The sequence below is a fragment of the Plectropomus leopardus genome, chromosome 23 (assembly GCF_008729295.1).
Source record: "Plectropomus leopardus isolate mb chromosome 23, YSFRI_Pleo_2.0, whole genome shotgun sequence".
In the NCBI taxonomy this organism is placed as follows: Eukaryota; Metazoa; Chordata; class Actinopteri; order Perciformes; family Serranidae; genus Plectropomus; species Plectropomus leopardus.
Genome location: NC_056485.1, coordinates 17,367,975 through 17,395,108, shown reverse-complemented (window position 1 = coordinate 17,395,108; position 27,134 = coordinate 17,367,975). Strand labels below are relative to the sequence as shown.

Genomic DNA, 27,134 nt, shown 5'->3' with positions numbered 1-27,134 from the left:
AAACATGGCACAGTTATATCTCCCCCAAAATCAAATAATGCCCTATTTCTTACACAGCCTGTGAGTGGATATATATGTGAGACACCTACTTAAATATACCCCCCTCCTCCTTCTCCTCCACCACCTCCTCCCACTTTTTCTCCCTCTCCCTCTTTTATCCATTTCTCCACGTGGTACAGGAGTAAAGGCGGGGGGTGAAAGAGGGGCATTGTGCTGTGCAGCAGTGGATCCGGGGGTTCATAGTGAGAGAGGGGAGATGCTCACTCAACTGTGTCCAGCACGCCATTGTCAAAGATTCCCATCTATTCTCTGCCTTTTAAATAGAGCTCCAGTGTAAGATGCTTTTTTTGGGGGGGGTGGTTGAGGGGGGCATTATACGCTTGGTGATAACACACGAAATACATGCATGTGGAATGGCTGTGTGGCCCCACTTGCACACAACTCGCTGCACTGTTGTTGATAATTGGCTCTATGGAAATCAAAGGGGAGAAATATCGCCTGCTCTCCTCATCTGGCACAATAACACCACCGGGAAGATGGATTTTTGACTCTTTCTAATGGAAACCACCCGCAAGCCAATTATTATGGTTATAATTTCATCATTTATCCACCTTGCTGAGAAGTAACACACCTGGAGGTCCTAAACAGATGATGGATGAATCACCTGTTACACTTTTTTAGACGTGTTTGCGCGTCTTAATTTGCCCCGTAATTATTTACTTGTCTCGAGAATCATTAAAAGGAAAATTAAATTAACATTTAGATGTGTTTTTTAAGCCATCCAACTGATTTGACACCTAAATTGTCACGTATTATTGAAAGTTTATAGCTGCTGCGTGAGTGTGTAAAGAAAAATAAAGCTGGGGAGAAAGAGAAAGAGAGAACCAGGGAGGCTGTGTGTTACACGCCATTGAAATGCAAATATCATTGAAGAACAAGGAGTGGTTCTGTGTGTGTGAGTGTGTATGGTGTGTGTGTGAGTGTGTGTGTGAGTGTGTGTGTTTGCATGTGTGTGTGTGTGTGTGTGTGTGTGTTCCCTGTATGTGCATGCAGCGGGGCAGCAGTGGGAGAGGAGGGGCGCAAATTGGACAAGTTTTTTGGGGGAGAACAGACTTTAGAAAACAGCCACACACACGCACTCACGGCATATGACACGGCGCAGACTTGCGGGATTTCCAAACACCTATGCGTTGTTTTTTTGACTTTCAACCATAAAAAGACGCTCTCTTTTTACATTTTTTGAAATTTCCTCTTTATCCAGAGGCTTGCGGATGTGCGCGACTTTTGAGCTTTAGATGCTCGGATGGTTTCAGGAGCGCTTTCCAAGTGCGCAAAAACGTGCCTGCTGCCATTCAACCGACTGATGCCCCCCTCTCCCGTCTGAGTCGCAGTGAATCATGTCACGCCGGAAGCAGAAGCGACCCCAGCATCTCGTTAACGCGGATCCGGGGGGCCCACGGCTGCTATCTCACGGTGAGTAAACATCTTTACGAGTGTGCGTGCGTTTTTGTCTTGAATTTTATGAAAGAGTGCAACCATCCCGCAACTCAGCGGTGCGTGAATTCACTTTCAGAGTCTGCAGAGAACTTAAGAAAAGAGAAAAAAGTTTGGGGTTTTTGTGAAATTGTGTGCGTTACTTGTTGCGCGATTTCTCGTCAATTGCGGTCATTTTCGCAAGGTTATTTATGCATGGCCACATTCCAACATATGCACCTGATTTAACGGACTAAAAAAGTGTAAGATCTTATGTTTGTCCACCCCTCCTGCTCAGCCATTCACTGTAATGGGCCCCTCTAAATGGAGGCCTTAGGCACTTTGGTCGGGGCCAATAAACTTGTCCCTGCGAAATGAATAGAGTAGGATTAACTAACATACATCTGTGGCCATTTTCATGTGCTGTTCGTCCTCCAGGAAACCAACAGGCTGCTCAGCGTTGACTGCTGGAGGTCTTTGATTAGTATAGAGCACTCTCTTATTTGTTAACAATAAGGTGCATGGGGTGGGGGGAAGGGAAGGCAGTGTTTTTGGTAAAGATTAATCTTCCACCCTTCTATTCTCTTCTTCTTTTGCTCTTAGTCCATGCCTTGCACCCCTCTTCCCCCATTTTCCACCTTCTCAATACTTCCCTCCCCTTTCTTTCTCCCTCTCTCTCGCCCCCCAACTCTATTGACTGTATACTCCTACACAGTTGGGGGGGCTCAAATGGATAAGAAAAAAAAAAGATTCGGAGGGGATAGAGAGATTGCACTTGTTCTGGGTTATATCTTCAAGTGCATGCACCTATAAGATTCTCTGCAAGTATACTTCCATAAAAAAGAAAAGTCTGCCTTTTAGTTTTTGGCGTTTCCCACAGGTTCAGGTTTGTTTTTAAGTCACAATGAAGGAATTTCACTGAGGTACAGTCTTTCATTCCATCACTATATCACTCCAGGAGGGAATAGTTAGTTTGTCTCTCTATTGTTGTTACCCTCCCCCCCTCTTTTTACTCTTTCTCACTCCGTGCTCAAGATTCTGAAAGAATTTGACCCCTGAGCAGCAGAGGTCAGATTAGTTGACCAATCAGAGTGTCTGGACAGTGCCCAGAACCCTTAGCGTGGCCTGACCCTTGACCTCCACTGTGACGTAAGGGGGGAAGGGTGAATGGGGAGATGAAAGACGTAACTGCTGTAGGGAGGGGGTGGGTTAAGAGGGGTTATGGGTTGTCTTGGTGATGCCCATTGTCCTCTAAAATGTGTTGCCATAGCAGCAAGGTGGTCTGTGAGGTTTTTTGTGTGTGCAAGATGTTTGAGGAGTTTTGCTCCGGAGAGCAGATTGAGACAAGACATTACAAAGACTCATGGACTCGCAGAGTTTCTTCCACTTGTTTGTTTGCCTGTTCAAGGCCACTTCCTAGCAGGCATTTCTTTTGAAGTTGAAAAAAGATCTCTTGGTATGCTCTCAAATTTGCAAGCTAAATTTGTAAACAATAACTAGAATTGATAAAATAAACACTCTAACTGGAGCAGAAAGTTTTAATTAATTTACATACCTGGATATTTGGGATGATATTGGAGACTGGGTGATGCATAATAATCGACCTGCAAAGAAACAAACAGAAAGTTAGTTTTCAAAAATCTCTAAAACTCCTTTTTTTTCTTTCTGTCAATCCTCAGATGATCACCTGGGCATGAAGTCACCATCCACATCTCTTGGCTCAGAAGTGACCTCATCAGGGTCGTCCTCCTCATCCCCCACCTCTCTCCAAGACTGCCAGCCGCCTCTGGCCCCTCGCCCATCCCCTGGTGGGCTCCACGCGCCCTCCTTGCCCAGTGAGAGCTCGCCTCCTCCCCACTGGCCCAGCCACATCGCCCCCTTCACTACATCCCTCCCAAACACCCACTCTTCCCTCTCCCCAGACTTCCCTCATCCCTCGTTGTCATCCCAGACTCACTCACCTCCTCCCTTGGGTCAAACCTCAGGTTCCCACAGTCTGTCCCACCAAGGAAACTCTCACTCCACCATGACCTCCCCACCAATGGGCAGCTCAGCCACCACCACTACCTCCTCCTCCTCCTCCTCTTCCTCCTCCTCATCTCAGTGTGTGCAGCCTCACCGCGACAGCTCCAGTCCAGGTCACCAACAAGCCTCCAGCTCTGCAGCACAGCAGGGGCAGATCCAGGTGTCACCAACCCTGGCGGTTCTCCTAGAGGAGCTGAGAGTGTTACAGCAGAGGCAAATCCACCAGATGCAGATAACAGAGGAGATCTGTAGGCACGTTCTAAGGCTTGGAGGTGCCGTTTTTGGCCAAGATAATAACACACTGGCCAGTGGTGCAGACAGCAACCAGAAGTCCACAGGAGCATCATCTTCATCACCAACACACCCCTCCACTGCCACGCCAGTAACCACTGCCTCAGCGCTTTTGACTGGCCTTCCATCTTCCCTCTTCCCCCAGCCATCCGTCTCCAAATCAGGTGCTTCACATGTCAATGGCAGCAGAGCTCCATCCTCCTCTACCTCTTCTTCATTATCCTCTTCATCTATTTCATCCACAATCAGCTCCTCTGTTGCCTCCCTTCACCCTCTGTCCTTGTCATTAGGGCTACCGCCACGCTACCTCCACGAGAAATCCTCCAACACCTCCACGTTTGGTCATAGCAATGGTATCAGTTTCCCGACTCCTCCTCTTCCGACCACGAGTCATTCCCAGGATCACCAGCCCAGCTCCTCCCTGGGCTCTGCTTCGTCATCAGGACGCCCTCAACATGTGTGCCGTTTTTGTGGGAAGGTTTTAAGCAGCGACTCATCACTCCAGATCCATCTGAGGTCGCACACAGGTGAAAGGCCCTACCAGTGTCCAGTCTGCTTGAGTCGTTTTACAACCAGAGGAAACCTCAAAGCCCACTTCCTGCGACACAGAGAGCAAAACCCAGAGCTGTCCCTCTCTCTGCTGCCACCAGCGCTGTCAGAGCAAACGCAGAGTGCTCCTGGTGCCATCCAGAGAAGGAGAAAACGGCGGGCTGATGACGACGAGCCATTTAATGGAGTGAAAGGAAGCATTCCCGGGATGGCAGACAACATGGCTTTAGGATTCCTGTCTGGTGCATCTGCTCGCCCTTCGCCTTCCTCTCTACCTCTTCCCCCCTCAGTGGACATGGCACTGCTGTCCACAGCCCATTCACTGCTACAGCTGAACAGAGCCTCAGCTGCAGCGGCTGCCAGCGCATCTAGCACCGGACTGACGTCTTCATCTTCGTCCTCGTCTTCCTCTTCCTCCATGAGCAGCCAGTTCAAAGGAGCAAAGCAGCAGCGGTTTGATGAAAACACACCCCCTCACTCCACCCTACATACAACCTCCCCATACCCCCAACTGGCCCACCTCCCCAAGATTCTCTTCCCTGGAGGTACCTCCCCTCATCACCTTGCACTTCTCCGACCCCCAGGCCACCCATCCGCCTCCCACCTCACTACGCCTCATCAGCTCGCCTTCCCCTTTCCACCTTTCCCCAAACCATCAACCTCCTCCCCGTCTTCATCCTCTCCCACCACCTCTACCCAAACCTCCGACACCTCCAAGCTGCAGCGCCTGGTTCAGAAGCTTGAAAAGCAGCCACAAGGAGGTGCCTCTTCTTCCTCCACTTCCTCGCAATCACCTGCTGAAGCAAATGGGGACACACACGGACACGACTTGTCCACCACCTCCAGTGCCTATCGCAGGGAAATGTTGGCTGCTCTTGGCCTGAGCCCAAGTGCCAATGCTGCTGGACTAGTGACCAGCCAGGGAGTCTCAGGTTCTGGCACCACAACCACCACGACTACTCCTTCTCTGCCGACCGCCCAGGCTGCTAATCAGTGCGGAGTGTGTCTGCGTGTCCTCAGCTGTCCCAGAGCTCTGCGTTTGCATCAGGCCACACATCTGGGAGAGCGCCCATTCCCTTGTAAGCTGTGTGGTCGTTCCTTTTCCACAAAGGGCAGCCTCAGGGCTCACCTGGCCACTCACCGTGCAAGACCGGCCAACACCCGTGCCTTGAATTCTTGCCCATTGTGCCCACGCAAGTTCACCAATGCATTGGTTCTTCAGCACCATATCCGCTTGCACCTTGGAGGGCAAATACCACCTGATGAAGATATGCCACCTGAAGATGCTGCAGAAACAGAAAATGCTGTCTTTGATGAGAATAACTCCCCATCCAAAGCCCAGCAACTCCTTCCTCTGGCCTTAACAACAAGGGCCAAGTCCCCAACTGATGCTCTCAACTCAGGGTCTAAGAAATCCACAGCTGCTGACACCAATTCTGTGAAGACGGAGGAATCAGAGAGCTCAACACCCAGCGTTAGCCCACCCCTGACCCGTAATCCTCCCTCAGTGGGAGCCGAGGACCCCCTGCGTCTGGGAGACAACACCCTAGCTGATGGTAGCCCTATGAACGGCACTATGTACTCTGAAGAGGAGACCCACGCTGACCTGGGCAGCACCAGCCCTTTCAAAGCACCCTTAGCTAGTTCTCATTCAGATGGAGCACTGAATGGAGATGTAGAGGCAGATGACACCCCTCTGTCTCTCTGCATTTCAAAGCCTGGAGTAGAAAATGACACAGGGGTTAATAATGATGAAGCCTGCTCCTCAGACAAACCTACTACAAGCCCTGATATTAACTCCAAACCCCAAACTGCAAATCCGTCACCTGCACTGACGCCACCTGCCAGCCCCAAAGCTACACCTAAAGCAGAAGAGGCCTGTGGCAGTGAACCAGAGGAGGCACAAGAGGAAGATGCTGCCAAAAGTAAAGCCAAGATTGAGACCACCAGAGAGCCTTTGCCAGTGTTGGATCCAGAGCCGGAGAAGGATGCTCCAATGGAAGAGGGTTGCGGCGTGCAAGAAAAGCCCTCAGAGGAGCCAGAGCCTTCTGTCCCAGCACCAAACACCCAGCCTCCTCGCCCTGACAAACCCTACAGCTGCTCGCAGTGTGGAAAGGCATACGCCAGCCGTAGCGGACTTAAGGTAAGAGTTGTAGTCATTGTACATTCACACTGTTCTTTAGTCAATAAAGTGCCCCAGGGATGAAGTTTTTTTGTTGGCCAACCCGCAAGTGAACATCGCCCTGGTTCCCTTGTCAAACAGCCTTTGGGATTTTTTCATTTCTATTTTGGATTATTGCAGAAAATACGATCTGTCGTAAACAAATGTTTAAGACACATTTTGTTCAGCAAGATAATCTTCACAAATGAACACCACTTTCAGGATTTTTGAAGCCTAAATGCAATCACCAGGAGTAAAAAACTGTTGTTAGGCTAAAAAAAACTGCACTACAGTCATGTCGCCAGCTCTACGAGTCTGTAGAGCTGTGTTCGCTGTGATTCGACATGATGACATTCTTTAGTCTCATTTAGCGACTTGTTAGCAAGTGTCTCTTTATAAACACATAAAAGCTTCAAAGTTTGCGAGTGGGGTATTTACTGACGTATTTTCTGTCATAGAACAAAAGATTAAAGGCTCTTAAACCATTTTTAAGGCTTCTAACCAAAAACCAGTTAAAAAAAAAATCATTGACTTGAGACGAGTTGCTGAAATGCTGATGGATTTCTGGGTTTTAGGACTCATTACTGTGGTTCTTAATGACTTTATTCGTGCTATTTAGATATTGAAGTGGTGATGACATTTTTATGGCACAGGAAGATTTCATCCTTCTAGACTTGTGAGTAATTTACCATTGTGTTGTTTCTCCCATCCACAGGGCCACATGAAAACTCACCCTGGAGCATCAACCAACACCCCCTCCAAGGCTCAAACCAATGACACTGACATTGCGGAGGATAGCAGCTCAAACCCAGCCAATAAGAACCCGGGACACCAGGAAGAAAAGCAAGGATTGGCTAAATCCCCCGAGGAAGGTGACAGCACAGATCCTCTACCAATCAGTGTTGTTGCTAGTGTGGCGGCTGAGCCCATGGACACTACTGCGTAGAAGAGTTAGTATTGTAAAACGGCAGTCTTTAAAAAGGGTCCTGACAAGGGAATGTATTTTTTTAATAGAATGAGATTTGTTTTCTAGAGTTATTAATTCTAATTCATGTTTACCTTTTGTATTAGGCGGATAGATTTAGTTTGTACTGTAGTAACATTGCAAGAGATTCGTGAATGTAGTATTTTAGCTATGTATTTTTGTATTTCAAAGACCACAGTGAGGCCTTATCTTACACACTTCACAGAATTGTCACAATGAGAATTAATTGTTTGCGCTTTTTTTTTGCTGACACCCATTCTAGCACATACTGTATAAGCTGATTTGAATGAGAGGGACGGTCCAGCATTTTACAGAATGAATTCCATACCAAAACAGGCCAAATTAATAATGGCCAATGTCTGTAAATATGAACCTCGGTTACATTTTATGCCTTTTTATTGTTACTTTCTTATTTCCTTTTTTTGTTGTAATGCCATGCTGCTGAAAGCATGTTTCTAATGTGCTGAGTTGCACTGTGAGTTGCACTGTGTCCTGTGCTGCCGAAACATCCTCTTAAAGGAATACCTAACCCCTAAAATGATCATTTGTCTAACAATCACCTCATGTTACGCTGAATTCAGGACGTAGTTTTTTCTCACATGCTTCTATGTTGAAAAAGGAACCAAAACAGCAACATTTTGATGAATTTCAGTAAGAGGAGAGCTTTTTACAAACTCTCATTTATCCATTCGTATTCTCAGTACATCCCAAACAAATGCATTTTGACTAAAACCTTACATTTTAAAACACTTTCACTTAAACAGTCTTACATATGCAGAAGTGTGTTTTATGGTTTTAGCAAGAATGCTTGTGTTTGAGAGGAACTGAACATACGACAGAATAAATGAGACTAGGATTATAAAGCACAGGTTGTGTGAGTTTGTAAACGGATGTTTTTAAATCGTTTTGCAGTTAGACGCGGATCCCTATGACTTCAGTTCTTCAAGAACTTTTTTGTTTGTTTGTTTGTTTCCTGATTCTTCGTTCATGTGTTTGTGAGGAAACCACTGTTGCAACCCTAATACTTAATGTGACACCGTATAGGCCAAAACACAACGTTTGTTTACAATAATCTGTGGGTGGAAAGGCCCCAAGTTATGTAGATAAAATTAGTCAGTTAGTTTTTATCCTCTTAAAAAAGGCCCACCTAAAAAAAAGCATCAATATTAGTTCAAGTGTATGTTATATGTAGGGTATTTTAATGCTCAACCTTGCAGTTAGACCATGTTTTCCGACAGGGAACTGAAGCAGTTATCCTAAAGACTCCAATGCCAAAAAACAATAATTTTACTAAGCAGAACACAGGAGTTGCTTTTCTACAACTTTCTTGATTGGTTAGTTTCCAAGGTAAAGTTTTTAGGTGGCTTAAATTCGTTCGGCTGTGGCCCCACAGCAGTATCGCTCAGTTTCAGTGCCTGTAGATTTGGTCTGTCAAAGATGATAGCAAAGCATTTTTAAACATTACAGTTAAGGCCGAAAATGTCAAAAGAAATAAACTAGTTTGCCGACTTCACATATCTGCATTTTAATTGAACTGCCGGCTGTCTACCAGGAAGATTTGCTGAGTTTTCATGGTGATCTACAAATGATCATTTTGGGTGGGTGAAGTATTTCTTTTAACAAAAAAAAAAAAAAACATTAGCGATGGTGATAACCATGATGATAATGATGGCGATGATTGTGTTAGATTATCAGAACTTGTTGTAAACACTCTTTGTTCTTATAGCTGTCAAATTTTCTCGCAGCAAATGATCTTATCCATACTGATGATTGTAAATGTTGTTTTGTTGTTGTTGACGCGATCTGCAGAATCCACCAGACAACAAGGATGAGTCCCCCTCCTTTATCTTTCCTTTTGCCTCCCCTTTTTCCCGCTTCTCTCTCTCAAAGCACTTGAGAGTTTTCTGCGCCTGCAGAAATTGTCCGCACTCGCTGCATTCCTGCTTCGCCAATTTTGTACGCTCTGTAAACCCCCTTTTTTTTGACAAAATATGTTCCCATGCCTCCCTTGTGATGTATAAAAGATAAATAAAACAAAGTGAAGAGACCTGTTTGTTGTTCGTCTGTGGGTTTCTTGTATTTTTTTGTTGTCTGGGTTGAGTTTCAGCCTGCGTCTTTGTGAATTCATTTATCTGTTTAAGTATTCTGTTTGCATGACTCTTATTCTGTGTTGGTCAGTTTTGGCTTGTTTGTTCCAGCTCTCGGTGTGTCTGGATCGGGGGGCTCTTTTGTCTGCAGCGCTGGGCTAGCTGTCTCCTAATTCTGCCTTTTTTTTTTGCCCCCAATGTCTTTTAATATGTTTCAGTTCCCCACTACTGTGTGTGTGTGTGTGTGTATGTGTGAAAAGGATAATCAGAGCCTGTATGAGTGTGATTGAGGGTGCAGCTGTAGAGGCCGCCACCTCCCTCCCTCCCTCCTGCCTCCCCTCTCTGTGTCATACGCTCTTTCATACGCACTCTCTTTCATTTTCTCTTTCATTTCTCTCCCTCACTCTTTCTGCTCACCCTCTCACCCCTGTACTCCCCCCCATCCCTATCCTCCCACCCCATGTAATGAGCTGACACACAGGAAGCTCTAATCCTCACACAATGCCACCCCTCTTCCCCCCAGAGTGACTGGGAGCGGGACAGGGGGCAACAGGGACCAACCTGGCCCAGCTGTCCCCAAAATGGCTGCCTTTAATCCCTCCAGTTTGGAGCCCACGGGGGCTCCTGAAACCATGACAGCCGGTAACCAAGGACAAGAATGCTCAGGGCAGGGAGCGGGACAAAAGCAGTGAAAGGAGCCATGTGTGAGAAGTTTGTCCACATGCGTTCGTGGGCGACAAGGGACGTGTCTCAATCAAAAAAAAAAAAAAGTCATTTTAATAGTTTTCAGTTTAAAGCAGAAAGGTGGCGGTGACAGTCCACAGGTGTGATGGGAGATGGTTTTAAGCATGAATCACATGCAACACATTTATCATTCGTCAGTAAGCATTAATCAGCTCTCTGTAGACATCAATCGTCTTCAACTGGAAAACCTTTTGGAGGTGTTAAAGGACACATAACGTGCATATTTAACCTGCAATTAAAGATGAGTCTGCACCCATTTGGAAGACAAAGAGGACATTTATTCCCACATTTGCCTTTGATTAAGGTGATTTTTGGTAATTAGAGCTGTCATTCAACTACAATGTGACAGAATAATAGTCAGTTAATTTGTTATTTTTTTATTTATCTATAAAACAAATTAGTAAAACATAAAAATCAGCACTTATCAACAGAATATAAATATTTTTTAAAATATCTGTAAGCAGATATAAGTGTTTTTAATGTACTTGTACATTAATGTAATGTACTAACATATAGGGAGTTATATTAAACTTTATAAGAGGTTTATAGGAAGTTACAGAACTGTCCAGCAAGAAAAAAATAACATAAAATGTTTTAAAATGATATTTTAACATTATATTAATATGTTTTCATGTTATAACAATATATTTATTTACCTAGTTATAAATGAAATGTGTCACGTTATTGTGTATTTATTTTTCTTGTTTATTGTGTCCCTGTTGTCCCCATTTACTTTCTGTTTTACTTAAATTACCTGATTTTATTTGCTTAAATCCTGATTTAACCAAGTTAAGCACTTTGTAGAATGGTTTTGAAAAGTGCTTTATGAATGATGTTTATTACTATTTATTATAATACTTCCCTCAAATAACCTCTAAACTCTCCTGTAACTAATTTCAAAAAGGACCCATACTTAAAAGTCAGTATAACTCATTAGTGAGACACACTGGTTTTATGTCCTTCAATATTATTTAAATCCACAGGAGGGAGCTACAGTCTTTACTTTGGGAAACCTTTGAAACAAGTGAAATCATTTGACAGCACGTACTCTTTAAAAAAACAAAACAAAAAACATCATAGCAGGTGTTTTGGGGGCAAGTAGAAAAGCTCACCTTAACTTTTTTTACTCTTGTAGTTATGAGTGGCTACAGTGTTGTAATACTAAATGGTACAAATGCTGGCTCACTAAAGTCAAACTACTCCACCGAAACAAAATCTGTTAAAAGACTGTTGGTCAACCCCTTTAAAAAACTCTATGAATCAGCCTTCAATAATAATATTTCAAGGATGGACAACATTGTCTCTGATCCTATCAGGTCCTAAAAAGTGAATATGAACTGCTGCCATTACATGCCAACATCACCTTTCTTGTGCTGCTTTCAGAAGCCTTTAAGTGTTTAAAGCTGTTTTAACTCAGAGCAAATTGGTGCTATTTCTTTTAAAGACATGGGGAAGAAAGGCAATGACCAATTTGGAAAGACATGTTACACAAATTGCAAGAAATTAATAAATTTAGGAAATTATGTTTAAAAAGCTAGGGGAAAATGTTTTGAGAGGAAAAGGGGAAAAAATCTAGTAAAAACTATATAATTATCAAAATTACATTTTTAATTTTTTTAGGCACTTTTTGGGATCTTTTCCTTGTTTTTTAAAATAATATTTTTTAAACTAATTTTCAGAAAATTTTCTTGGACTTTTCCTTCTAATGTTTGAGTCATGAGTTCTTTCTTGGCCCATTTCTTTCTTCCCATGTTTAAAAAAAATAAAAATAAAAATCAAGCTAATTTTATCAAAGGGTTAATAATATATGTATAGGCACACTACATGTTAGTTTCAGTGTAATATTGATCAAAAACTTCCAGTTAATTACTCCTTTACCAATGATTACAAGACCTGTTTAGTGTGCATGATAATCTAATTAAAACCCTTTAATTCTCTAATAACTCACTCAGGAGACACAAAGCGCGGCAATTAAGCTCTTCACCTCCCTCCCCTCTCCTCCCTCCATGTGACTCGTTTCCTTGGTAGTGGAAACCAGAAGTACATAAAAGCTTAAGTGCATCAGCTGAGGAGCGCAGAGCAAAGTCACAACCGGAGGAAACAGCTGCGTAAAGACGCACGAGGAGGCTTATTATTGACCGTAACAGAGAGAAATAGCAATGACAGCGCGAGCTGGCGAGAAGAGGTGAATATATAAACATTTTGAATTATTTGGGATCAAGTTTGAGCGCACAGGAGGTAACACACGGAGCTGACGCGCGCTTGGAGAAGGTGAGTCTATCCAAGCAAGGCTTTCGCTGATAATACGTGATAACTTAAACAAATCATTCAAGTTTACAGCAGCCTGTTATCATCTATTAACCTGTAATGTCAGTCCACGTGCGCCTTGTTGTCTTTTTGCACCGGATGTAAGTGAGGCTTTTAGATTTAGCTCAAAATAATCAACTTAAAAGGAAGATGTAAAAAGTCAAAATAAATTTTTTTAACTGGGGACTATGTTTGGACACTTGGGGATGGTGCAGGTGGTCTCACATCATGTTAGTCCTGATTCACCAAAGTTTATCATTCATTAGTGATGTTTTGTCTTTTGGTGTAATCATTTAATTTAATTTAATTTTATTTTATTTTTCCTCCCTCTTTTGTCTGGTGTTCTTTGGGGAGTTTGCTATTTGTGATTGCTGAAAAATTTGAAATTTATTAAACTTTAAGCTGTAAAAAAACTTTTTAAACAGCTGGTGTTTCAGAAACCAGACACCCTGCAAACCAGATGATTTCCCTTCCACTATCTTAGTAATTTTTCAGATATAATTCAACCTACTTATGATAATAAAAGCTTAATTTCTGAGATAAATGCTCATCTGATTTATTTTACTACACGCTTGAGCTGAGAGGATTTCCCCGATCCAGGATGTAACCTTGAGTAGCTCATGAAGAGCTACTTATCAGCAGCTTTTGGACCTTGCTCTCTGTTTTCTGTAAGAATGTGTGTGGCATGTATTTGATCACATGCAGGAAGACTCAATCTACTGTCCTTTTCCTTCGCAGTCACTCCTCGGTGAACCCACGTGCTGCTGATCTGCTGCTGCCTAAAGGTACCCTCTCCTTATATTCGTCTTTAACCCTCTTTCTTAAATCTAAATTAAACTTCTCCCACTGATTAACTTACTCAGCGTCTGCTGCTTACTATCTCAGGATCAAATTTTACATCTACACACCTCATTGTTCTTTCTTAGAAAGATAAGATATACTGTGTTTCAAAGCTTTCTGTTTTTGATTGTTTGATCAATCTCCGTCTGGCTCTGCGAATCAAGAAATGCTCCTAAAGACATTTTTGGTGATTTGCAGGTGAAAAGTCACCTTTCACCTGCAAAGTTAAAGTCTAAAGAGGGTCGGAAAATTTAGTATTTAAGGCCTCCTCGAAACAACAGCTAAAATTTAGTATTTAAGGCCTCCTCGAAACAACAGCTTCATCTAAACTTTCACTTTTCAGCCTATAATATGGATCCTTGGATGTAATTTTTTTTAAAAATCAAAACTTCAGCAGATCACCTTTTTGTCTTGAATATCTTAATGTAATATCACTGCAATCCATATGTACATTTATCAACCCAATTGCCAGTTAAAATGTTGGTATTGTATGTTTCTGCAAACCAGGGATACCTGACATATGCACATTATTTTCAGAGGTGTGGAACTGAGTCACAAGACTTGGTATCAAGTAACAAATTTGATGCTTTAGATTCGACAAAATCAAAAGATTTGCAACTTGACTCGGACTTAAACACCAGTAACTTAAAAATACTTGATACCTAAAAAAAGGGCCATAAATCAGTTCATTTTCTGAACTAATTTAAAACTACTCATTCTCAGTTAGTCGACACTTAATTATCTAAAAAACACTTTAACCGAAACAATCCAACAGCATCCAAACAAGCTGCAGGAGAGAAAAATAAAAAACAAAAAATACGTCAGTGAGCGTCAGCTGGCTAAACAGATAACAAAGTTAATTTCCTTTGTGTACAAAAACTATAAGTGGTCGACAAAAAAATGAACTGCAGTATGCAAAATGTTCAGGTCGAAAATAATGTACGGAGATGTAACAACTTTAATGTGAACTTGCACAAAAAAACTTCAGTCGAGGCTAATGTTAACATAGCGAGCTAACATTAGCGTAACAGCTAAGTAACTTTTGTTTACAGCTAAATAAACAAAAAAGCTGTTTTAACTTGTTTAGGAATTGAAACCCAAATTAAGATTTGACTTGGGACTTGTCAGTCCTGACTAAAGACTTGCCTATTTTGACTCAATAGGCTACTTGAATTGGGAATTGTTAGTCTTGACTTTAGAATGACTCAGAACCTTTTTTGAGTTGACTTGAAACCTGCCTGTTTTGACTCGTGACTTGACTTGAGACTTGCCTAGTTAGACTCAGGACTTTGACTTGGGACTTGCCTAGTTTGACTTGTGACTTGCCTCAAGACTTGCCTGTTTTGACTGGGGACTTGACTTGAGACTTGCCTTTTTTGACTTACTTGCTTTGACTTTGGACCTGCCTACTTTGACTTGACTTGGGACCTGACTGCAAAGACTTGAGACTTACTTGTGACTTGCAAAACAATGACTTGATCCCACCTCGGGTTGCAAATCTTGAAAATCTTAATGTAATATCACTGTAATCTTGGCCTTAAGGTTTCGCACCGTTTTCTATTCAAAACTCCATTAACGATTTATTAAATTTAAGGAGGTTAATGCGTAAGCCTGTGTGTGCTTGTAAATGAGATATGATTAACGCAGAGTGACTTATTGAAGCCAGTCATGCAGAGAGGTGAATGAACATGCTGCCGGACATGTGTCCGACTCATCATCAAACTCCATACATGCTGAGGACGATGAACTTTGGAAAACATGTGACCGGCTGCAGTGCTGACACTCAGTATCTCTGTCGTGGGGCAGCTATGAGTCAAAATGTTCCTCAGCCAGTGGTTACTAATGACGAGTCGGTGTTTTCAGGCATGTGGCGTGTTTGCTTCTCTCCCTCTTGTCTCTGTCAATACACTCAACCTTAAAAGGCCATTTGCTGCGCAGCCTAATGGCTCTTCATGCACAAAAAAGCCCTCATGTCCATGTTAGTGTGGCTTTATGTCATTTCTTGCGTGTTTGTTCCCACATTAGCGCCCTTGGCATGTAAATAAGTTTGACTAGATTTGATTCGGATTGAAACAACACAAGTATTCACTGTTTTGTTATTTTTCTTATGCTGTGACAAATATCGGTGGTGACATCACTGACTTGTGTTTCCTCCGCAGATGGGAGGAGATGATCACAGATAACTGCAGGAAAAAAATTCACAACAAAGCAAAAAAACTGAATTTGCGACTGAAATCTTCCTCAGAAACTAATTAAAAAAGCATAAAAAAAACGAACAATGGCATCCTATAGCCCCGCCCCGACGCAAGAGGCAAATAATGGCGGGCCCCCTTCTGTGAAATCTGAAGGCTCGGGGGAGTCCATGAAGCTAAAGAAGGAGATCTCCCTACTAAACGGCGTCTGCCTCATCGTCGGGAACATGATCGGCTCTGGGATCTTCGTCTCCCCTAAGGGCGTGCTCATCCACAGCGCCTCCTACGGGCTCTCTCTGGTGGTGTGGACCGTCGGCGGGATCTTCTCTGTGTTCGGGGCGCTGTGCTATGCCGAGCTGGGGACTACCATCACCAAGTCGGGCGCCTCCTACGCGTACATCCTGGAGGCTTTTGGGGGTTTCCTGGCGTTCATCCGTCTGTGGACGTCGTTGCTGATCATAGAGCCGACCAGCCAGGCCGTCATCGCCATCACGTTCTCCAACTACATGGTGCAGCCCATATTTCCCACCTGTATAGCGCCATATGTGGCCAACAGGCTGCTGGCAGCTGCTTGTATATGTAAGTACATGTCTGGAGTGTGTGTGTGTGTGACACTGTGAGCGAGATGAGTGAATGTGATATTAAAGGGGTATTTCGCAGATTTTCAACCAGCTATCAAACCAATGTGGGTAGCATGTGTTAACTGTGGTCCGTCCCATCTAATCAGTGCTTAGATGATGCAAACTGATGCAAAACACATCATTTGGCTGAGTTTATCTGGCACCCATGGGCTGTTACTTCCACATTTTCATATCGCTCGCCCCCCATGATGCCACCGCAGACACAAAAGCCTTATTCCTATTATACAAAAACCCCACTAATACCTTTTTAATTCAATGGGAATGTGTACAATCTACATTCACACCCAGGTCAGCTGACTCTGCAGGAGTCACGGGTATTTGTCGTGGCTGGCTTGACGTCGATGGGAACGCGAAACCCGGGTAAATACACTAATTTCAACAAGATGCAGTGATGCTCCAAAACTGATTACTTTCTGTCTCCACTTACAAGCAGCGGCAAAAATGCGCCCTCAATTAGCCTGCACCAAGTTTGAAAGAGAGGCTGAATAAGTCAGAGATAAATAACGAGAAGTAACCAATGTTACTGCTTACTAATGTTAACCTGTTCTCCAGCCTGTCCTTAATATTTACAATGACACACCAAAATACACACACACACACACACACACACACACACACACACAGAGAGAAAGTCATATTTGTCTGCTGCAGAGCAGTGTACACAGCTCTGATCTGGCAATGGTTAAGCAGTCTATAGCCTATTTTAGCTGATTTACACATTTGAAAAACCCTCATGCATACACTAATTTTGGTGGAATAGGGTAAAAGAGTATTGTAGTACTTTAGTACAGTATAGTATGGTATATTGCATTAGGGGCAGACTCTCTCTAATTCAGACTGGCATCAAATCAAATGTCAAAACTAAGCAACATTGATCAAACGTAATCCAAAATTCTGTAAATGTGCTGCCTATTTCTTGCCTAAATGTTTAACCGTAATAAGAGATCACTGTCCGCCATTGTTTCACAAGTACAAGTTCACATTAGGTCATCCACAAGTGGGAGCCTTTATTGGTCTGGTGTGGTGCAGTGCATTTTGGTGGTTGTAGGATTTCTACCTTTTGAGCAAAAAGAGTCCCTTTTCTCTGCTTTTTTCTGGTCATTTAGCACCGATTTCAAAAGAACTCTGCATCTTCCTGCTGCATAGACATTAGAGTTTTATTATGAGGCCATTTTTCCATCAGTCTTAAAAAGACAATGAGATCTGCCACAGTTAGTTTCTCGTCCAAAGAAGAGCATGTGAGCTTAATAGACTAGAGAAGTGAAAAATGGTGACACCACTGCTGCAGTCAGCAGGTCTAAAGCAGGAAGACTTGGTGACATAATATGAAAGAGGAACTGGGCGACACTTAAAACTGGAGCATCAATTAGGAGCAGTGAGGGAAAAAACCATTTTACTCAATCTCAGATGTAGAAACGCTTCTTCACGTCTTCACGTGTCACGCACGTGAAGACCTGAGTCACAACTTTTATTTCTGTTGGTTTAGGAACATCAAGAAACGGCTCAAAAATTTTGAGGCAAGCTTTGTAGGTGCAGTGGTGCTCCCTGATTCTCTGATTTAGAGGCCAACATCACTATCTTTAGGAGGCTATGGCACGCGCATTCTTTAAGCTAGTGCAAAGGAAATTATATGTTTTTAAACAAGACGACCTAAGGTATTCATCAGTACCAACAAGGACAGCACAGTTTGTCGGGAAGGGGGCTAAATAATGCTCCAAAATGTAGGCTAAATTTTAGCAATGGAACTACTTTAGCATGGCATTTTTCAAAGGGGTCCCATAAAGCCTTAAATCAAGATATCTGAATGAAAATGGGTTCTACGGGAACCCACAAGTTGCCCCTAAATTTGAAAGGGCTTGTTCTCAGTAAATGTTTTGCTCCTTACTATTAACGTACTTCAAATTCAGTGTACTCCTCCTTTTAAGAATGGAATATATTAAATACACTTATTCTGTATTCATTATGTTATATAATTTTTCTAGTGGAAGTAGTGACTTTTGTCATTGTGTGAGGGAGCATCTGATTGTGAATTCTGTCACTGAGAAAGCAAAAAGTTAAAATGCTTTCATTTTGAACTGCAATGCCAATTACCGTTACCTATACCCTCATAATTTTACCATCCTGCTCTCGTCCACTAACATGATGCACCACTGTGTAAGTGGATGAGGCCCAGATTTCCGAGGTAACTAGAACACTATGGCACTGAGAAAGAGCAAAGCTGACAAACTGAATTAATCAAACTAACAACAAATCCACAAAAACTGCTCACCGAGGCAACCGGGCACAACTTAAGAGGTGGAGAAATACCAACGCTCAGGAAACCAAACCCTGATCCAAGAAGCCAAAAAGACACACGGAGCTTGTTAAGGTAATATCTAACAGACAAGCCCTGATATTCAAGATAAAAAATACACATATTGTGCTGGTTTGCAATAAATATTACTCACTCGTCCACCCACCCAAGCATGCATGAACACACATTTAAATGCATGCACGTACACACTTGTGCCATGCACCGATAAGCAGTGCTCAGGAGGAGGAGAGGCTGATAGCTGTGAGGTAAAGTCCTGCAGTGAGACTCTGACCTGAGAGGTGAACGGGCTACTGACAGCTCAGCACAGGAGTGAAGCGTAAAACCAAACTACACACTTCCTGTCACTGAAGGACTTTTACTCTGTGGGAGATTGAGACTGGGAAACTGTGTCTCTGTACTACAGTTTTTGCAGATTTTAGTTGCTTTTGGTCATACTATTGCTGTTGAAAGTTCATTTTTAAATCCCTTTTTTTTAAGCTCTTGGAATAACTTCTCATAAAAATGTGTGTTAGTTTTTTATTATTTTATTTTATTAGTATTTTGTCCGATTGTACGGAAGCCCATTTATGCCATTAAATCGTAACATGTATTTCACTTTGCATTTAACTTGTTAACTTAATACCAACTTTTCCTGAACTTTTTTCTTTTCAGTTCTACATCTGCACAAGATAAACATCCGAAAAAAGTAACAAAGCGCAACAACATCCACCAAAATAACAGCAACAGAATGTACCACATGGTACAATGACACCTATATACAACAAATGTTTTTTTCCTTTTCTTGATGGAAATATGCATCAACAAACCTCAGACGTGGCACTCTTGTTCGACCACGTAACGTAGATACCTCAAAAAAACATAACTCATTCACTGATCTGAAACACATCAGAAAAACAGATTTGCTTCCAGGGTTTTTGTGTCATGTGGCAAAAAAACCCTTCAACTTTTACTAAAAGTGTATAAGTATCTGTCAGCAATACAAAAACACCTCATTCACTTGCATAATAACACGTAAATTGAATGCTGTTTGCCAGCCACAGTCTGGAGCTCTGGATGTCGGAGCGTCCCGCCTGCACATGAGCTCACAGTCATTGAGCAACTGAATGAGTTTTTAAATATCTCCATTTCACTTCACATCTGGACCATATTTGACCTGGACTACCAGTCAGCCGGCCTTCAAACCCGATCTCACACCTCCCACCCGTCTAAGCTTCCACTGTCAACACACCACGCCTCTCTTCTGTGTGGCAAAGTCATCCTCTCCATCGCTCATCGCTGCTCGCCTCTGTGACTTTTGTTGTTTGACCAGACCCCCTGCTGGGACCGGACTTGTTATGATCCTGCTGGAAGATGATAGTGTCATGGTTCACCCCCTCACTGTGAATGAAGGTGGTCAACATGGGGTAAAGGGCGGTGATGTAATCCTGTTTTTGTCTCTTCTTTAAACGTCTGGAGGTCAGCGTGGAGCGATAAGTGAGCGGGAGCGCTTTAGTAGATAAAATACGTCCACTCAGCTGCTTTGCAGGTGAGTTTGTTTAATCAGCGCTTACGAGGAGGATTTAACACGAGAAAATGCTTTTATCTCGAGGTGGTTTTTCACTTCAAACCGAGCAGACGTCCTGTGCCTGGCGTGGCACGTTTATGAGTTGAAAGGGATCATGAGCAGATAAGAGGCCATAGAGAGATAAGTCAGAGAGAAGCACAAAAACACGTTTCCCAAGAATATCAAGGAGGCCAATAAGGAAAAAGGTAGCAGCTGCTATCAGTCATCGAGGCTGCGGGTCACAAATCACAAGAATTTAGCCCACAAGGTCATCAGTTTCACAACGTTCCCTTATAGCTTGTAAAAAAGCGGACTTCCATGAGTGTACCTGTGTGTGTGTGTGTGTGTGTGTGTGTGTGTGTGTGTGTGCGGTTGTATGTGCTGCACTCAGCTGTTTCCTCGTCTGAAAAACAACAGGCGAGTCTGCTTGAGTCAGCAGCAACGTTTCCTTAAATCACACACGGAAACATACTGGCACACACTCAGTTTACGGAGCAAATGTCACCCACTGAGACTGTTTAAGCATTTGTTTCTGCGTGTGTGTGTGTGTGTGTATGGGTGATATAGCCATATTAATACATGTGCTTTTGTTGTGTCTTCTCACCTCAGGTTTGCTGACCTTTGTGAACTGCGCCTATGTGAAGTGGGGCACCAGGGTCCAGGACTTCTTCACGTACGCCAAGGTCATCGCCCTCATCGCAGTCATCATCACCGGCCTGGTGAAGATTGGACAAGGTCATTAAATCTTCTTGTATCTTAAAACCAGTGATACTCAACTTAAGGCCTGTGGGACAAATCTGGCCCCGGATAGAGTGCCGTGTGCCCCCCCAACCATTTTCTAATTCACAATAAAAATAAAGTGATTGACACTGGGAATTAAGTGCCAGAGCGCATAAACAGAAGAAAAATAGAGCCTTTAGTGAAAAAAGTGTGAATTGAGGATCCTCTGCACCCCCCAACAGAGATTCCTTGCTAAGCCCCTGATGGCTTAAAATCCTAGAAACATCCAAAAATCCTATAATAAAATAAAATCCAAATAATGTCCTCACATCCTAGAAAAGCACCCAAATCCTATAAATGTCCTAAAATCTTAGAAACATCCTAAAATCTTAGAAAAGTGCTAAAATCCTGGAAATCTGCTCAACTCCTAGAATTGTCCTCACATCCTAGAAATGTCCTAAAATCCTAAAAATATCCTAAAATATAATCCCCTTTCTCTGCCCATTTCATGCAAAGAAAGGCAAAAATCCATAAAACTGTTTTTTTTTTAAAAAAGAAAAGAAAAAAAGACACATCCTAAAATCCTAGAAACATGTATGGGGCCACTGTGATTGGCCCCCGGCCTCCTGTCATTTTGCAAAAGTGGCCCCCAAGCAAAGCAAGATGAGTATCCCTGTCTTAAGCCCTCAACAATATGTTAAAACTTTACCAATTTCCAAATTTAAATGATGAGCTTCAGGTGATCATTTGTGCCTAAAATTAAATAATTGTGTTGGTGTTTTTCAGGTCACACACAGAACTTCGAGGGCCTGTTTGACGGCTCCTCTCAAGATCCGGGAGACATCGCTCTGGCTCTGTACTCGGCTCTCTTTTCCTACTCGGGATGGGACACCCTCAACTTTGTCACAGAGGAGATCAAAAACCCAGAGAGGTGAGGAGAGAAAAGAGCGATAAATCCCCTTATAGTACACCTGCTGAAACAGTGTGCAGCAGAAAGAAAATAGTCCCTCCATGAAACTACTCACAACAAGGACTATGGATTATCTTTAGTCACTGGGTCATGATTTCTTCAGAGAGACATTGCTGTTGAGTTTTTGTATTTGTATGTATTTTTTTGGCACTTTGAGCACCAAAAGCTGAGTGCCACCGATATTTAAGAAAAAAAGAACGCACAAGAAAATCTTGTAAATTTAGAAAAGAAAAGCTTTTTTTCCTGTAATATTTTCTGCTCATTTTTTTAATATAAGAAAAAATCTCAATGCAGGAAAAAAAAAAAGCAGATTTTTTCTGAAAAGTTTTTTCAGTTGATGTCATAGATTGATCATCTCTTGATTCTTATTTTTTTCTGAAATAACAAGATTATTTTGTTAATTTTCCCTTAATTCTGGGATAATAATCACATTAATTCAGAACCGTGTTGTGATTTGTGGAAAGAGATATTACTGTTGAGTTTTCCAAAAGTATTTTTTGGCACTTTGAGCACCACAAGCTGAGTGTCATCAAGTTCTGCTCTACAGCTGATATCTCCAACACTCTGCAACTCACACCAGAAAAGAAAATCCAGATTGATAAATAGCACTACAGTTAAGAGGAAAAATATCAGATCTCCTCCTCCGATCATGTTCTTTCTCATGGACATCGATGACTCAAATGTACTGATTTTGTATGAGTTTTACTCGAGTTATGCATTATGTGGAGTTAAACATTCCAAAAATCTAACCACAATTTAGGAGTGGTGTTACAAACGTCATTATATTTTATTGCAAACACTTTTTTTTTACAGTTAATCCTATGAGATTACTTTTACAAAGCCAGCGAAAATTCCTAATTCCATTAAATTATAAAACTGCAGGATACACGTTGTCAGTGTCACTGACTTCCCGAAACAACCACAATCACACTGAATGTCTGTGTGGTTTTTGGGCCCTTTTACTGTTATTCACACGACCAAAACTGATCAAATGAAGCAAGACTGCACACGTGATTGGATCACAAGCCTCTCCCAGAGTTCCCAGGCAGATTAAGTGACAAACACCCCCAACTAATCACAATCCTCATCCTCCCCTCACCCACGGGGCCGATGTGCTGTTGACCCCGAGACTCCCGAGGAAGCCTGAATCTCACTCACGTCATGTTTAAACGGCCGCGTCTCATCTCTTCTGCTTCCCTCTGCTGTTTGTTTGTGTGAACTACAGGAATCTGCCGCTGGCCATCGCCATCTCCATGCCCATCGTCACCGTGATCTACATCCTCACCAACGTGGCCTATTACACCATCCTGCCCATGAACGCAATCTTAGACAGTGATGCTGTAGCTGTGGTAAGTGCTTATAGCCTAAAAAAAAAAAAAAAAGATATAGTGAAGATATAGAAAAATAAAAATACAGATAATAAAAATCAATAAATAAATAAGTAAAATATAGATATGGCACAGACACAGAAAAATAAAAATATGGATGATTCAAATAAAAAAATAAATGAATGAGTAAATAAATAAATAAAACGCAAATACAGGTATAGATATAGAAAAAAAATACATTATTAAAATAAATAAATAAATAAGTAAATGAATTAATAAAACAGATATAGGCATAGACAGAAAAATAAAAACATAGATAATTGAAAAAATCAATAAATCAATAAATAAAATATATAGCACAGACATAGAAAAATAAAAAATATAGACAATAAAATAAATAACTGAATGAATGAATAAATGAATAAAGAAAAAAGGGCACAGACATAGAAAAATAAAAATATAGATGATTAAAATAAAGAAAGAAAATATAGATAAAGCACAGACAGAAAAATAAAAATATAGATAATTAAATCCAATTAAATGACTGAATGAATAAATAAATAAAATATAGATATAAGCACAGACACAGAGAAATAATAATACAGATAAAAATAAATAAAAATGTAGACATAACACAGATTTACAGCATTTAATCTTCTCTCTCCAGACGTTTGCAGACCAGGTGTTTGGTGTCATGAACTGGACTATTCCCCTCGCTGTGGCTCTTTCCTGCTTCGGAGGACTCAACGCCTCCATCCTGGCTTCCTCCAGGTATGTAATTGATAAATTAATTATTTTAAAATTCATCCCTGTGTTATCAGCTGCTCACTCATGCCATCATCATCACTCATCGTCGCTCTGTTGCATGTTTCTGTCTTAAAGGCTGTTCTTCGTGGGCTCCAGAGAGGGCCACCTGCCCGACTACCTGTGCATGATCCACGTGCACCGCTACACTCCCGTCCCCGCCCTGCTCTTCAACGTCAGTCCGCCCTCATCATCTTTTATTTCCTTTAGTATAATGGTTTTATTTTATACTGAAATATAATGCATATTCACTTGAGAAAAAGTTACCCTGATTTTCTGAATTAACATGATTATTCGCTTAGAATTATAAGAAAAAATTTAATTGGGAAAAAAAATATAAAGATAAATGAGAGTGTAAACGATTAAACGATTATCTTGTTTATTCATTTCGTTTTTGAGAGATACAAGAACTTTTTGCGAAGAATTAAGATAATTATGTTAAATGCAGAAAAAGAGATTTTTTTCTGAAAGTTTTTTTATACGTTTTTTAAATTAACAATATAATCTTGGAAACTCTTACTTTTCTTATTTAAGGAGATGAATATCTTGTTAATTAGAAAAAGAAATTACTTTTTTCCGCACTTAAAGTTTAACCTCAGTTCTGGGATACTAATCTCTTTAATTCAGAAAATCTTTAGATTTCTTATTTTTCTGTCTTAACAAGATTATTTAAAAAATGTAGAGAAAGAAGACCAGACTTGGCAAAATTGAGAAAAATGAAAAATGATTAATGACGTTATCTCATAAATTCTTTTCTATTCTGAGATAATAATCTCATTAATTTAAAAAAAGCAGCAGATTTTTTTTTCTTCTCTCAAATAAATGCATTACACTCCCATAAATTTAGTTACCACCGATTCTATATTTTTATTCCACTGTTGCATCTTTAGGAAAATCCCCCCCAAATTTCACAGCCTGACCTAAAATGTTTCTCATCTGTCTCTGCAGGGCATCATGGCTCTGATCTACCTGTGCGTAGAAGACGTCTTCAGGCTGATTAACTACTACAGCTTCAGCTACTGGTTCTTTGTTGGTCTCTCTATTTTGGGGCAGCTGTATCTGCGCTGGAAGCAGCCGGACAGAAAGAGACCTCTAAAGGTAAGAAGTAGAACCACAATTATTGTTTTTTTTTTTTTTTTTTCCTTATGCACCAAATTTAACCACCATCTCTTGTGTCTCTCCTCCCTCAGCTCAGTCTCTTTTACCCCATCATCTTCTGCATCCTCACCATCTTCCTGGTGGTGGTGCCGCTCTACAGCGACACCATCAACTCTCTGATCGGCATCGGCATCGCCCTGTCAGGAGTGCCCGTTTACTTCCTCTGCTGCTACACGCCGGCTAACAAGAGGCCACTGTGGCTACGGAGCGCCATTGGTAAGACAGTTTTTATACATTAAAACCATATTTGTGGATTTTTAACCCTTTGAAACCTGGAATGACATTCAGATGCCTTTAACTTTCCTTTACAACCTTTGAAACGTGAGCAAATCGGTTTGGTTTTTATTGAAAACGTCGGGAGGATTGACCCTTCTCTGTTTCCGTAGCAGACATTATTCTCCAGCATGGCTGCCATCAGGAGTGGGGTGACTCCGGGATGCTTAGCAAGATGTTTCCTGAGACAGACTGGAAAACCGAGCCGAGGCAGCCATCCCCTCTCAGATCATTGTATTATTATCATCATTATTATTAGTAATATTATTACATATTCTAGCTATATAATTGCTATTTGTTGCCCTTTTTTAAACCTTATTTCTATTTTATTCTTTCTGAAAAATTTTTTGGTAATTTTCTTGGAAATTTTTACTTCTGCCTTTGTTTTTAAAAGAAATTGTCATTCTGTGGTATTGTAGCATAGCTTTATCCCAAATATTTAGATTATTTAGATTAGGAGATTAAGATATGTGTGTTTGGGTGGTTTCTATGAGCAGGCTAAAGGGCATAAAATAGATGTAATTTGTCTGAGGTAGAATTAAACAGGTAATACACATTATTCTGAGTTGCAGGAGAATAGGACAAGCTAGGAGAAATTCAGAAAAAGGAGACTTAACTTCTGTAGGTCCAATAAAGACGAGGAAGTCCACAGCTACAGCCGAGCAGGTCACAGAGACAGCTGAGCTAGATTCATTCAAACTTGTCAACACACCGACAGCCGCACATTGTTGCCTGGAAAAGTAAAAAAAAAAATCCAGTCAGTTTCAGTTTTTAACAAAATTGTCCAGAAATTGGATTAAAATTTCAGTTATCCCCCTTTCTCCACTCACACTCCTCTGTCCGTCCTCCTGTTGTCCCACAGCTCACAGGTGTGTCTCGTTTTGCTCCTCACTTTCTCCTCCTTCCTCCCTTGCAAAGGTTAAAAAGGGCTATTCTGCACTTTTTCTTCTCCTTTCTGCTGCAGTGTAATGCTGCTAGAGGTTATTTTGTGTTGAACAGCAGCTGATATTAAAGGAGCACTTCACCCACAAAATGACCATTTGTAAATAAATACTGCATTAAGTTGAATTTATAAATAAAACTATATTTTTCTCAGTTAGGCCAGTCAGCCTAGTGAAACTTACTAGAAAAATATAATTATATATGATAACGTCAACCAGGTATGGCAGCTCTAAGCATGTAAAAAACCTGTGTTGTTTGCTTATATGTATATCCAGAGTACAGATAAAGCTCTGAGCTGCTGTTGTTTTTTTTTACTAATGTCATTTCTATTGTTTCCCTCTCTTTCAGCTAAATCCGGCATCCTCATCCAGAAGGTGTGCTTCTCCGTTCTGACTGAAATGGACAAAGAAGAGTAGAAGTTTGCTTTTAACACCCTGACGGAGACCGACGACGCACAAACGTAGAACCTGAGCTCATCCTGGCCCGCCGCTGCCGCCACGAGGCCTCGATGGATGAAGCATTTGGGCTCGAGCTGGACGCAGCTCTCTGACCTGTGGACCATCACTCATCGTGTTAATGAACGTGTGAACGACGGTGCTTTTTGGCAACATTTCACTCCAGCTGACTTCAGAGGGAACATTTTAATGCACTCCTGAAGAAATCAACACCTCTATCACAGAACATTAACAGAATTATTTAAATTATGTCAAGACACATCAATGTTATACCTTTTTGATTTTACTGGAAGGTGGAAAATTATTATTATTATTATGGCTTAATGTAAAAG

At 41.6% G+C, this 27,134-nt stretch overlaps 2 protein-coding genes across 2 annotated transcripts; both read left to right on the top strand.

Moving 5' to 3' along the window:
- The first annotated feature begins 1,282 nt into the window (after positions 1–1,282).
- si:ch211-212k18.5 (sal-like protein 4) lies at positions 1,283–7,445 on the top strand. Its single transcript, XM_042512717.1, has 3 exons — positions 1,283–1,473; positions 3,153–6,481; positions 7,215–7,445. Exons 1-3 carry the CDS (start codon positions 1,398–1,400, stop codon positions 7,443–7,445), a joined length of 3,636 nt encoding a protein of 1,211 aa, XP_042368651.1. The 5' UTR covers positions 1,283–1,397.
- A 4,954-nt stretch (positions 7,446–12,399) lies between these two features.
- slc7a7 (solute carrier family 7 member 7) lies at positions 12,400–27,131 on the top strand. Its single transcript, XM_042512085.1, has 11 exons — positions 12,400–12,586; positions 13,361–13,407; positions 15,622–16,233; positions 20,762–20,887; positions 21,659–21,803; positions 23,068–23,191; positions 23,838–23,941; positions 24,053–24,149; positions 24,923–25,072; positions 25,165–25,348; positions 26,696–27,131. The coding sequence occupies exons 3-11, from the start codon at positions 15,741–15,743 to the stop codon at positions 26,761–26,763; spliced, it is 1,491 nt and encodes a 496-aa protein (XP_042368019.1). The 5' UTR covers positions 12,400–12,586; positions 13,361–13,407; positions 15,622–15,740; the 3' UTR covers positions 26,764–27,131.
- Positions 27,132–27,134: the final 3 nt, after the last annotated feature.

Coding starts and splice junctions, on each gene's coding strand:
- slc7a7 (XM_042512085.1), top strand. CDS start 15,741: ATGGCATCCTATAGCCCCGCCCCGACGCAAGAGGCAAATAATGGCGGG. Junction 23,192..23,837: donor ACAGTGATGCTGTAGCTGTG/GTAAGTGCTTAT, acceptor TTCTCTCTCCAG/ACGTTTGCAGACCAGGTGTT. Junction 25,073..25,164: donor ACAGAAAGAGACCTCTAAAG/GTAAGAAGTAGA, acceptor CTCCTCCCTCAG/CTCAGTCTCTTTTACCCCAT.
- si:ch211-212k18.5 (XM_042512717.1), top strand. CDS start 1,398: ATGTCACGCCGGAAGCAGAAGCGACCCCAGCATCTCGTTAACGCGGAT. Junction 1,474..3,152: donor CCCACGGCTGCTATCTCACG/GTGAGTAAACAT, acceptor GTCAATCCTCAG/ATGATCACCTGGGCATGAAG. Junction 6,482..7,214: donor CCAGCCGTAGCGGACTTAAG/GTAAGAGTTGTA, acceptor TCCCATCCACAG/GGCCACATGAAAACTCACCC.